This window comes from Diachasma alloeum, unplaced genomic scaffold (assembly GCF_001412515.2).
Source record: "Diachasma alloeum isolate Michigan unplaced genomic scaffold, Dall2.0 Dall_scaffold_00295, whole genome shotgun sequence".
Classification (NCBI taxonomy): domain Eukaryota; kingdom Metazoa; phylum Arthropoda; class Insecta; order Hymenoptera; family Braconidae; genus Diachasma; species Diachasma alloeum.
This window is the reverse complement of record NW_021680434.1, coordinates 1,275,273-1,288,848: the sequence shown is the minus strand read 5'-3', so window position 1 is coordinate 1,288,848 and position 13,576 is coordinate 1,275,273. Positions and strand designations below refer to the sequence as shown.

The window sequence follows — 13,576 nt, the reverse complement described above, 5'->3', positions numbered from 1 at the left end:
ATTTTTTTTTTTTTTTTTTTTTAAAACATACCTGTTTTATTACATCCAATATAAGGTATATAAAAAAAAGAAACTTCTGTAGCTTAAAAATTGGAGGCCCTGGTCTATTTTTGATATTTCAAGCGTTTGCGGGGCAAACGAACAATAAACAATTAATTTTTTGCACTAATTATTCACTTTTAGATACATATAATCGATCTTCAATGCATGAGAAATCGCATTCCAATAGCCCGCGACTTTTAAAACTCATAGTAGTCTCCCCTTAAGATGCAACAGAATACCGCTAATTTTCCAAATTTTTGGAAGAAATTTCCTGTCGAAAGTTTTAGATATTTTTGCAAATCAAAGCACATTAATCTCCAGGAGGCGATGATGAAGGTCAATGTTCTTTGGGCTCAAATAATATCAATAATTTTGAACAGGAAATTTGTTTGAAAATTTCGAGGATAAGGCGGCCTTCCGTAACCCCTTAAACGCACTTATTCCAGAAAATGTTTTTTCCCTCAGTTCACAGTAGTAATTAAACTTTCAGATGAATGAAAGTGAAACTAACGATTCTCCACCAAGTCAAGATGGTGCACTAGCTAAGAAAGTTCGAACATCATCAGACACGACCAACTCTATAACCCTCCATCTTCGAGGATGTGATCTAAATTTACGAATAGAAGACATGAACAGTCGTAACTCATTATCTCACATGGAGCAAACTAACACTCGTCTCAACCAGATTCGTGAAAGAAGGAGAAATCTCTGCGAAGAGAAGCGACGAATCCTGGTGGATCGAGTGGAGTCTTCCAAGCAGACGATAAAAGACCTGACAATCCAACTGTCAGAAACAGCCAAGTCTATTCGAGAGGCACGTGAAGCTCAGACAGCTGCAAAATCACAAATATCAAAAGACGAAACTAATATGCAACAAAAAATCTTAGAACTGCAGAATAAAAACGCTCAACTGGAAGAAGTCATAGCTCAACGAACCACAGACGATGCTTTAAAGCAATACGTAAAAAACCAGATGATGGAGTTATTGAATACATGCACACCATCGCAGAAAGACATCTACTTGAAGAAAGCTGCTATTCGGAAAGGAAAACTCAAAATTGAGGAACTAGAATCTGAGAAAATATATCTCCGGAAGGAGATACAGGATCTTCTTCCTCAGGCGGCAGGTGCTGAGAAACTTGAGAGGAAATTACTATTAGCGAATGAAGTGATTTCAAAAATTCGTACAAATGCCGTGGAAAGTGTAGGTCCTGGGGTCGAAGCGTCTTCCGTTTCTGAAGAATTAGGAGATGAAATCAGTGCTCAAGAGCATCTGGTTGATATAACATCCGAGTGCTTGAAGTCAAGACTTCACGAAACTGAAGAAACAGTATGTCAAATGGCGTCAGAAGCTCCAGTCCCCGAGATCTGCGATTTAACGTCTGCAACACAAGCAGCCGAGAATGTTTATCCCTCGTTAAGTTCAAATCAGCCTGGGCAGACTCTAATAGAACTATCGGATGATGAATCCGTATGGTCTCCACAACGCCTGCAGGAGGACCACCGGATTCGGGTGGGAAAATATTATTTTTTAGCGTCACATCCTAAATACTTCAAAATCAATTGGGAGAAGGAGTATGGCCGACGTGGCCCTGCCTTTTCATGCAGATGGTGTGCGTCCATTATCCAGCAGCGAGTGGCAGTAATAGATCACATATGGGTCAAACATTACGGGGGACGATATAAGTGTCCTCTCTGTCTCGATCCTCCTTACTTCGGTGCGTCGAGATACCAGATGAGCAACCACGTGAAACTTTATCATATCTAGAAATGTTGATAGATTGACTCATTTTTAATTGTAGTAGGGTAAACCGCCCAGTAGATGGACGCCTAAGAAAACCGCCCAGTAGATGGACGTTTGTTTTTTAGCAATTGAAAAAAAAAATTGATCGAAAAAAAAATCGTCACTCAGGGGTTAAGAATCACAACAGTTAGTGAAAATTCAAAGCTACAATTCACATTTCAGTATTTTTTTGCGTAATTTCCTATCCAAAAGTAGCTTGTCCATCTATAGGGCAGTGTCCATCTACTGGGTAGCTTACCCTATAACTGAAGATATAGCCGAGGCGCTGGTCACTCTTCAATTGAATGACTCAGTGATTTCCAGAATCAGATGATTTCCTCTTGATTTTTGTGATTTCTCTAATGATTTTTGTGATTTATCAATCAGCATTAGAAATCATGATTTCTTTTAATTTCTCGTGATTTCCAGGATTCCTCGTAGGTTTTAATGATTTCTTGATTTCAAGATATCACTGGAGAAATCATGATTCCGGGACCAGAGTGGGGCCTCTTTCGATAATGACAGTTTTCTACATGGCGTTACGATACGTAAGGATGTCAAAAATTTCATAGCGTCACATTTCGGAATTGGATGATTTCGAACGCACCAATACCAAAAACAAAAATTGTAGACTTGAAACTGCAAAATTTTACACTTATCGATAATTTCTAATGATTTCGGAAATCACCTGATTTTTTTATGATTTCCGATGATTTTCAGAACTCTTTAGACATCACTACCGAAAATGGAAATCACTTGATTTCCAGTAATTTCCATTGATTTCTGGTAACTTCTTCCTTGATTTCCAGTCGAGTGGTTCAGTGATTTACTAAGTGACCAGCCCCTCAGATATAGCCATTATAGTATTATAGTTGTCCCTTGTTGTCGATTTTCATTCTCTGACTAAAAGCTTCTACGAACCCTGGAAGGTTTGATTAAGCTTAATTTCTGTGAATTGTTCATGTATGTCAGAAATCGTTTAAACTAGTTAATAGATTTGTTTTGCAATTGACCTTAGAAGGCTCTCTCAGGACCTCCTGAAATGCGAGCAGAATTCCATATTTCGCAAAATGAATTCATAATTCTATCAATCGTTACAATGATCTCAACGATGAAATGCAGTTGAAGATTTAATTTTTTTTAACTAATGAATTTTGCCCAATTAGAAATCAGCGGGAAACGGATAAAAGCCTTCATAAATTTGTTGTATTTGTTGAAAGTCGTACGCAGATTGTGACGATATAATTAATGTTTCAAAATGTGCCTGTATTATTTTTAACTAAATTCATGATATGTATTTTACACCTACATTTTTACCAATGAATCAATAAATTTTACTTATTACGCATATTGACCTTTGAGAAAGAATTTTGCAATTCCAATGACAAACCGAAATCTAAATTTTGGTCGATATTATCCGGCAGGAACGTGAAGAAAGGATTGAATCGAAAGGTAATGGATAATTTTGGTTTGGTTAAAAATGATATTAGAGTCGTCGTAAATGAAAAAGAAGTAATACTTACGTAAAGATTAAGGAAACGCGAATGAAAAAATTTAATAGAAAAACCTAGCGAATTCGTTAGACAATTCTATTGGATTTTTGTTGGACTTTCTATTAGTTTTTGGTCGATTTTATTGAGATTAATTCTATATAATTTCCCCGACTAAAATTTTCCAAGTTTTTTGTTTGATTTTGTTTGAGTTTTTTGTTTGAGAGAAATTTTCTAAAAAAATTCTAATACGAGTACTGTATAAAATCACAATCCACCGGCTGTGAAAAATTCTAGTGCTGTTAAGGTAAAATTTCTTGGTATTTCTGGTAAACTTTCTGGGGATTTCTGTGAAATTTTCACAGAAATACGGGGAAAAATTCACGTTTTCTCCAATAAAATTTCTACTGCCGGCACTGGAATTTTTTCCTGGCCGTCACTTTGCGCCTCTTTTCCCGTACTAGCACTAGAATTTTTCTAAAAAAATTCTCTCCGTGTAGACAACAAAATTGGAATGAAAAAACCTTACAAAATTTCAGCCGAAAAAATTCTGTAAAAAATACCTTCTCTAGAAAATAAATAGAAGAAGTATAGAAAAAACGAATTCTATTGACTTTTTCTATAGAATATGTGCTACAGAACATTTTAATAAAATCGAGCAAAAACTAATAGAAAGTTTAGTATAAATCCAGTAGATTTCGTGCGCGAAATGAATGACATATAAGAAAAGTATTATGAACACTACGAAATTGAGAGCGAACCAAGATTCTTGATAAGAATAATTGATTTATTTTATAGAACGATTTCGCAATTTTCGGGTGGCAACGCCGGACGTCGTCTCCAAGTGCGTTATCACCAGGAGACTTAAGTGTCAAGTATCCATACCAAATCACTTGGTACATTGGAATCGCGTCGTACCCCCTCCATTGAACATAGGAATCTGAACATGTAACATACAATGCGAGTTTATGAAAGTACCTCGATGCATTCTGAAATAAGACAGTTCATTTGCAGTTTTTCGTTTTAGTTCAGTTAGTTTCATCTTTCTTAAAGTGTGAAAGTTGAGTTCCAATTTCGGCATGATGGAGAGAAAAAGTGAAGAATTTCAGCTTTTTTCGCAATTTATTTTATTTATTTATTTATTTTACACTATTTTACGGGGTGGTTCTTCCTATAACAGTAGGGGATGCCAGAATATATTTTCGTAATGAGAGAAAAAACTGAACAGTGAACAATCTGCATAAACTCATACACTGCAAATACATGGACGAAAAAAATGAATAGAAAAACATCGGATTCGTTAGAAAATTCTATTGAATTACTATTGAACTGTTCTATTAGTTTTTGGCCGATTCTATTGAAATGTTCAACAGAAAATATTCATTAGAAGAAGTCAATAGAATTCAATTTTTCTATACAACTTATTCTATTGAGATATTTTCTATAGAATTTCCTCGGCTCACATTTTCCAAGTTTTTTCGTTTGATTTTCTTGATGAGACCAAAAGAAAAATAGAATGAAAAAAACTTTGAAAATTTGAGTCGAGCAAATTCTATAGAAAGTATATGAAAAGAATAAGTTATATAGAAAAATCGAATTCTGTTGACTTTTTCTATTAAATGTTTTCTACTGAACATGTCAAATAGAATCAGCCAAAAACTAATAGGAAGTTTGATAGAAATTCAATAGAATTTTCGAACGAATTCGATAGGTTTCTTTATTAAATTTTTTCGTGTGGAAACTCACAAAACTAAAAGTTACATAAAACAATACTAGTCATGTGGTGACACAGGAAAAGATTGTCGATAGTTGGTTATTACTTGATCGGGTTTTACAGACCGTCCATTTTTTCGCAAGAACTTCATCCTTTAATTTAGAAGCATACAGTAAATATCCACGGAGAGAAATGTTCAGTAAAAATGACGGAACTCACAATTTGCTCACTGAGTATGGAATCGACTCAGAAAATTTAAGTGACGGTATCGTAACTTTTCACAGGACATTCAGATAAAAATTACGGAACGCTCTGGGAAAATTTCGCAACAGTTATGTAAAATCTCCTACAACCTCATTTCGCTCTGGAATTACGGAAAAGATACGCCATTTTTATTGAATATTTCTCTCCGTTTAAATAGAACGCTATCGCATCCGCGTTGAGAGGGCTAGAAAGGAAGACTAGAGTACCACTAACATGAAAACCTGTCAGCTTAGGCAATGAATATTCACAACGTAGATGACAATATGCAGGGCAGGCCTGTAATAGTTCAATGAATCACTCTTGTAAACATTACCGCAATATGTCAAAAAAGACATAGTTGAATAGTTGAACTACTGAATTTGATGACGATAATAGAATCATATTCGATAAAATTCCATAGAAAAATCTAGAAAATTCGCTAGACAATTCAGTAGCCAAGTGCGGTATAAGTCGATTTTGACTATTGGCCAGTTTTCAATAAATATCTCGGAATCTAATGGAAATAGCGAAATTGTTGTAATTGCCTTTTTTATAGCCCTCAATTTGCTCTACAAAAAAGGTTATGACCAAAATTTTGCTATTTCCCTTAGGTTTTGAGATATTCATTGAAAACTGGGCAATAGTCAAAATCGACTTATACCGGTTTACCACTTCACTACTGAATTCTATCAGATTTCTATCGAAATTATTATCAGTTTTTGGCGGACTCTATTGACAAATTCCGCAGTTTATCTGCGAGTTGTTTTGGCATGAGAAATGTTCAATGTGACATATTAGAAAAAAAGAATAGTGGCAAAAAAGCTTGAAAAATTTATGTAGAGAAATTCCTATGAAAAAATTTATATAGAAAGATTAAATTCTACTGATTTTTCTATAAAATAGTTTCTATTGAACATTTACTATTAAAAAACGCGTAGTGAAGCTGGGGCATTTTTCAATTGAATCGGCCAAAAACTAATAGAATTTTGAATAGAAGTGCGATAGAAATCCAATGGAATTTTCTATCGAATTCGCTAGATTTTTGTATTGAATTTTTTCATACGTAGTATGATGGTTGCGAATTACGTATTAGATAGAAAAAATAACGATTCTTTTACACGAATTTATTCGTGAAATTTTTTATTTTATGGATGACTGAATTCTATTGCCTCAGGAAATTTCCAGTTTTTTACTTATCCAAGTTTTATTTTGATATTATTTTAACAATTCATTCGACGCCAACTCCAAGGTGTTATCTTCAGATAGGCTCAAAACAGGAGAAATTCGTTGAGAAATTATCGTCATTTTATTACGACGCAATAATTAAATTTTGCTGTAATCGTGACATAACGCTATCTTTTGAAGCAAAATATGATTGAGGTGAATGATCTGATTGCATTGATTATATTTGGGAATTGCCCATTGTCTTATCATTGAAGACTGATATGATGATGGTATATAATGATCGTGTAGCACGGAAGAGAATTACAGACTTACGAAATGCTGTTCCGGTGGTTGATTGCTGCTCTCTTCGTGGCCCAAGGTAAGTCCTTCAAGACTGTTGGGTATTTATTGAAATTTCATTGTTAGATTTATGACAATTTTCAATGATGTGTTATTCTGCTGAATTGAAGACCAATTCATCAACTAATCTCGGATTTATTTATCAATTGATTTATTAACTTATTAATTTCAATAACGACTTTAATTTTCCAATTCATTACTGCATTTCAAGCAGTTTCATCATTAATTCGTCCTTATTTATGGATTTTCACGAAATTGAGTGATTTTTCAGTAGAGAATTGAGAAGTTTCAAAGTACAGTCGACGCTTCATATAAGATACCTTCCTACACTGAGAGAAAAACGACAAAGTTCTCAAGCATGTCTTATTTGTGCCAAGAAAATAGTTTTTTGAAAATTATCAGAAAAGGATTTTTTTGTGCCAAACATGCAGAGAGTGCACTGGAATGAAAAATTTTCGTCGCAAAAATAGATTTAGTAGTTTAAAAAAATTGCATTCTCTGTACACGCAAGAAGTGTTACTTCTAGCACTACTCCTTCGTTATTCGATACTCGCATACGTATTTTGCTCCCGAAAAATCTTTGTTTTATGCGAAATAAGGGATAGTAGTTTTTCGTTTCGGCTGTCTAATAATCACAGACAAAAAATGAACCCTTGAATAAAACAATAATAATTATATGATAGCATTCTTGTAACTTAGGGATAAAATATTTATTGATAAATTTTCCTCTATATGAGATATTTTCATCCTGAAAAGGCACCGTCTGGTGTGAATTATCCGCCTCTTGAGCCAGATATTTCGTTGCTGTCGAAAGCAGAACAATTATTCATGTTTGAGACTTTCAAATTCGAACCAAACATTCTTTTTTCAATTTTCAACTAGCGATTTTGTTGGCCCAAACAAGACATGTTTGACAATGTGTTTGTTTTTCTCAATAATCATTCAGTAAAAATGAATATTCCATAGAATTCGAATGCAACGAGCGAGGAATCTTATTTCAAACCGCTGATCCCTATTTTTCTCCTCTCTACATGCGCGCGTAGTGGGGGTATACGGATTCCCGGAATTTTCCTCTCCTACTGTCCCTGAAGTATCTTATATAAAGCCTTGACTGTATTTTGATCTGTAAATTTCCAATATTTCAATGCCATTTGAAGAATTGATGATCTCTCCTTGAATTCTCGAAGGGTTCGCCCTTGATTCACGGATCACCAACGGTGAGACTGCAATCCCCCACAAATACCCATACCAGGTATCCGTGCAATGGGGACTCCCTCCTCTCATTAAATACCGTCATATATGTGGCGGCTCCATCATCCACCCAAGCTGGATCCTGACTGCTGGCCACTGCATCACTGAAATACCCAAGGTTGGACGGCTCCGTATCAGCGCCGGAAAGCATGTCATTAATAAGAATGAGCCCGGACAGGAGGACCGTCTCGTTACCCGCAGGCTGATCCATCCGAGCTACCCAGGGTAACGAAACATTTCGTTTTACTAATCCTTGAATTATTTCTTTAATGACTGACTGTAGGAAAGTAATGAGAGGGGATTACTAGGTTTTATTCAATAACAGATTAGGGTTTGGGAGTTTCCTTGTATTGTTTCTATTAGTTCGTCAGATCATTAGAATAGAAAATATTTCAATAGCTTGTATTCGTTTTTTCTATACAACTTATTCTCTCGAGATATTTTCCCTAGAATTTCCTCGACACAAATTTTCCAAGTTTTTTTCATTTCATCTTTCGTTTTTTTTCGTCAAGAAAATCAAACAAACAAAATCTGAAAGTTTGAGCACAGGCATTTCAATAGAAAATATCTAATAGAAAAAACGAATTATTTTGACTTTTTCTGTAGAATATTTCCTATTGAACATTTCAATATAATTGGCCAAAAACTAATAGAAAATTCAATAGAAATCCAATAGAATTGTCTACGGAATTCGCCAGATTTTTCTATTGAATATTTTCATACGCAACATAAAGTACCACATTAAGTTTCACTAAATTTTATAACAGTGTTGTAATTTTATGAGCTAAACGGGCTCTAATGAGTTTTTACTGGGAGTTTTATCACTACAAATGATGAAGATGTTCATTGGCAACTCATTTCAAATTTAAATCCACCCACAAACAATTTTCATTGAAAAAGCTAGTGCATTCGTTAGACAATCGTATTAGATTTCTATTAAACTTCCATTGCAAATACCATTAGTTTTTCTTTGATTCTATTAAAAAATCCTGGAATTTTTAAACGCGTTTTTGTGGCAAAAAATTCATAGCATTCCATTTATCTGTGCAACTCATTCTATTGAAACACTTCCCATAGAAATTCATCATTTTCTAATTTTTCATTCGTTTTTATTTCTCCTCATTAAAATATTCAAACAAAAAAAGTCAATAAAATAAGTTCTATCGAAAAATCAAATTCGATTGAATTTTCCTATGAAATAATTTCTATTGAACATTTTTATCAGAAAGAATACGCAGAAAAACCAATGCAATTCTCAATTCAAATTCATTAGAATTTTGTAGCGAATGCATTAGGTTTCTCTAAATTTCTTTTCGTATGTGTCACGACATCTCGTTCCTCCATTTCAGTCATTTTCATTCTAATCGTCGTTAATTATTTCCTCAGAGGCATAGCCCAACACGATATTGGTCTTCTCCACCTGCAGTCTCCCTTGACCTACAATGACCTCATTCAACCGATCGCCCTCCCTGCCGCGAAAAAGCAGCACACTGGCGAGTCTGTTACCACCGGTTGGGGTTCCATCTCTACTGAGAAAGTTCCCCGTTACCCATCCGAACTGCAGGCCCTTCAAGTCCCCATCATTGACCATGACACGTGCTTTGAATCCCTCAAGGAAGCACCTGGCCCCGTCGAACTATTCGACACTCAAATCTGCACTGGACCAATCGGTGGAAACCAATCCACTTGCTCTGGGGACTCTGGTGGCCCACTCGTCCAGTTCAACGCTGATTTGAAACCCGAACAAGTTGGCATCGTCTCTTGGGGCACGTTTCCATGTGGAACCGCTGGTACCCCAGCTGTCTACACTCGTGTCTCGTCTTATATCGATTGGGTTCAGGCTAAACTTAATGATTCATTATAAATAACATTTCTAATTAATTCTTGAGGAATCAGGATGAATAAAGTGTTTTCTTACTGTAATTTTTGTTTTATTTCGGAATTTAGACGTTTTGCTTCCGAATGGAAGCCTTGTATTTGACCGATTTTTCAATTTTCTAATTTTGATTGCAAATGGTCTACAATGTTATGAAACGTGAAGAATGATGTTTTTGAGCGAAAAAGAGATCTGGCTTGAAAAAAGTAATAGGAACCAGCAGGAAGTCTCAGGCCATTCTGCGCCCCGACGCGCTCCATTGGTCAAATGTGAGGAGAGAGGAGATTTTTTTGTCTTCCATTGGATAGGCGCTCGTGAAGATTGGGTTAGGTCGGCTCGCGCCACGCTGTGATTGGTCCAGCGTACGACAATACTTGTGACGTCATTAGCAATTTCAAAGCGTTTGAAATCTTTAACTTTCGACGATCAATTATCGAAACAATTATCACTTTGACCGACTTTCATCGAATGAAAAACATCGATGTGTGGGCATGAAAAATCGAAGTTTTCGATTAATCGCGACAAACATCGTCCATCCCTATCTCAGAGTCATCCCAACCAATGGCTGTGCGGCTAACGCTCGAGCCCAGCTGCCATCATCTGCCACCATCGGTAGCACCGGTAGCACTAAAAAATAAAAGACATCACTTCATGAAATCCCCAAAGTGAATAAAAAAGTTGCAAAGACTGACCAAAAAATTTCTCGCAACGTTTTTCTTTTGAGAATTTGTCTGCCAAACGAAAAATCTCAAGGTAAGAATCAACACACAAGAGAAACTTGGAAGATCAATGAAACGATAGAGGTTAGAGGTTGTAAAATTAATTTAGGTTGAGAGCGGAAAATGGGGTTCAGTTTGACTATAACAACAAATCACAAAAACTTTCAGATGAGTGACAGCAGCCTCGACGATTCCCATTCCTCATCACCATCGCTAGATTCAAAAAGACCTTTTAAGCGCAGAAGACTCTCCACATCGGCCTCTTCAGACAGTGACTCTGCCCGTAAGAGTGATTTAAAGCTCAGCCATCTGGAGAAAGAAGTGGCAGCCCTGCGCGCCAGATTATCCAAGAGTGAAGCCACTGCCATGGAACATCACAACAAGCAACGCGAAATAACGGACAAATTTCAAAAGATGAAAAATAAACTAATGATGCAGGCGCGATTGGACACAATGAGAATAGAGAAATTGGAAGAGAATCTGGAGGCACGTGTGAGACAAGCCGATGAGGCACGTGAAGCCCAGGCAGTTGCAGAAGCCGAGCTTCTGCGATTGAAGTCAATAATAGAAGGAAAAGTAACAGCATTGATGATTGATTTGAAGTCTGAGGGAATTCCAAACTCGTCAAGGCTCCAAGGGGATCACAATGAGATTCAGGACAAAATCAAACGTGAAAACGAGGATGAGTCAATTGATCAGCAAGCAATGTCAGATGATGATCAACCACTTCAGACAGACTCAAACCCTCAAAACACTGATGTCAACAAGAAAAGCTCTGCTGGTCAGACAATGAAATCAGAACGATCCAGCTGTGAAGAACAAGGGATATCTGAAGCAGAGGAACGACATGTGAAGAAACTGAAGAGAGAACCTCAACTCCAGGAGATGCACTCAGTTTCAATAAATAATACAAATGTCAAATATCTAATTGATCTCACCCAGGAACCAATGCCCACCACACCACAAGAATTGAACGACTCAAAGAGAAAGAAGCCACAGGCAATGAAGCAGGAACAAAAAAATCCAGGCTCATCATCAAGATTTAATGATCACGAATTGAGCAAGAATCAAACATGCTCGACATCTTCAGAGTACGAGGTATCTCGTCATCGCCAGGTAAAGATGATTTCAGGACAAGCAGAAGAAGATGTGAAGCCTCGACACGATTATCTTCAGGTGAAAAATCATCAATTGCAGAGGAAGCAAGAGACAAACAGAAACACTCAAGGCTTTAATATCCAGTTTGATAAGACAGACTCTTCATATGCTGCTGATGACGAGAAATGGTCGTCAGAAGATCAGAATGGAAGTGACTCTTCTCCAGATATTTTTGATGGTCAATCTGGGAGTCAACACGTGGATTTCAATGACGAAGGCCATTCTTTTTCAGAAGCATCAGATAAAAAGCTGTTTTGTCTCAATCCTTCATTGCAAGCCTCAATAATTTCTTCAGATGGTGAATCTGATGGGGAGAATCTACAAGGATCACATTGGGTGACACGAAGGAAGTACAGACGAAGCATAAATATAGGAAAGAATCATCATGTACTAGTGTCAAGTCGGTTCTTCGAGGTCAATTTTCGTCAAGAGTACAGTCGACTCGAATGGGGTCAATGGGCCTGCAACAAATGCCCTCGGATTTTGAAGAATGAACAGCGAGCGGAGGATCACGTCTGGGTTGAGCATTATGGGGGTAAATATGAATGCCCTCATTGTACTCGTTCCAGGACTTTTTTCTCATGCAGGCAGAGCATACGAGTGCATAATCGAAAACAACATTCTCGTCTGCACGAAGCCATGGACATCTAGAATGAACTCAATAACTGATCTTCAAGCTGTTTTACTCGTTTTAATCGTTGCCAAATGTCTAAATATGATGATAATAAGTATTCCTTGCGGGATTTATTTTGATAAATCTTTTTATTGGATAGTATCGTGTGATAAACATTTTGTTTAGTTTAGTTCGGGAAAAACGAACTGAGAATCACCTCTGGATTGAGCATTATGGGAGTAAATTCGAGGGCCCTCATTGTACTGGTTCCAGGCCTTTTTTCTCATGCAGATAAAGCATACGAGTGCATTATCAAAGACAGCATTCTCGTCTGTACGAAGCCATGGGCATCCAGAATGAGCTCAATCACTGATCTTCAAGCTTTTTTACTCGTTTTAATCGTTGCCAAGCGTCTAAATATGATGACAATAAGTGTTTGTTGCGTGATTTGTTTTGATGAATCTTTTTATTGGATAGTATCGTGTGATAAGAATTTTGTTCAGTCTAGTTCCTGAAAAACGAGCTAAGGATCTTGTCTGTTAGAGTTAATACAATTTGATTTTTCTAATGGTAGGAGAACAAAATAGAGTGGCAAAACGTAGAAGAGTTACGTTGAAGAACTTCTGTTGAAATAAAGCTGAGAAATATAAAGGTTATTAGTATTCTCCCTAAACTAGACAGTCGTCAGGTAAGTCAATAATATTCATGGCCATTTGAAGGTTTAACGCCATAATTTAAGATAACGCCTTAATCTGTTATTGGTGAAACTGAATAAATATTAGGAAATTCTTTTTATATGTATTTAATTGTGAACAGTCCATTTTTGAAATTTAAAAAAATGATTGGAAAGGGAGATTTGGCTCGAATGAATGTATATATTCATTCAGGAAGAAGACTCCAACAAAATTTCCGTCGCTGGTAGCCCTCTTCAGGTGAAATTATTAAACACAGACTAATGCCCTGGAGATCCGTGCCTCGCCTTCGGCTCGGAGACTCCAAACTCATATTCACGAACGCACGCAACATAGATGTGGGAGCCATCAAGTGGTCCTTAAACTAACTACTCTTGGGGGCCAACCAATGAGATCACGGAGAACCCAGTGATCTCATTGATTAACGCCTATCATTGGTTCATTCCCAGCGATTTCATTGGTTGGCCGCCA

The 13,576-nt window shown here is 36.6% G+C and overlaps 2 protein-coding genes across 2 annotated transcripts in view; both read left to right on the top strand.

Moving 5' to 3' along the window:
• LOC107039240 overlaps positions 1-1,886 on the top strand; it is a 4,310-nt gene extending 2,424 nt beyond the window's left edge. Inside the window, exon 2 of the mRNA XM_015258759.2 lies at positions 533-1,886. Within this exon, the coding sequence (XP_015114245.1) occupies positions 533-1,810 (1,278 nt within the window). The 3' untranslated portion in view covers positions 1,811-1,886. The remainder of the gene's footprint in view (positions 1-532) is intronic.
• A 4,886-nt stretch (positions 1,887-6,772) lies between these two features.
• Positions 6,773-13,120, top strand: LOC107039221. The gene is made up of 4 exons (XM_015258733.1): positions 6,773-6,815; positions 7,984-8,272; positions 9,434-9,881; positions 11,294-13,120. The coding sequence occupies exons 1-4, from the start codon at positions 6,773-6,775 to the stop codon at positions 12,449-12,451; spliced, it is 1,938 nt and encodes a 645-aa protein (XP_015114219.1). The 3' UTR covers positions 12,452-13,120.
• The last annotated feature ends 456 nt before the right edge of the window (positions 13,121-13,576 follow it).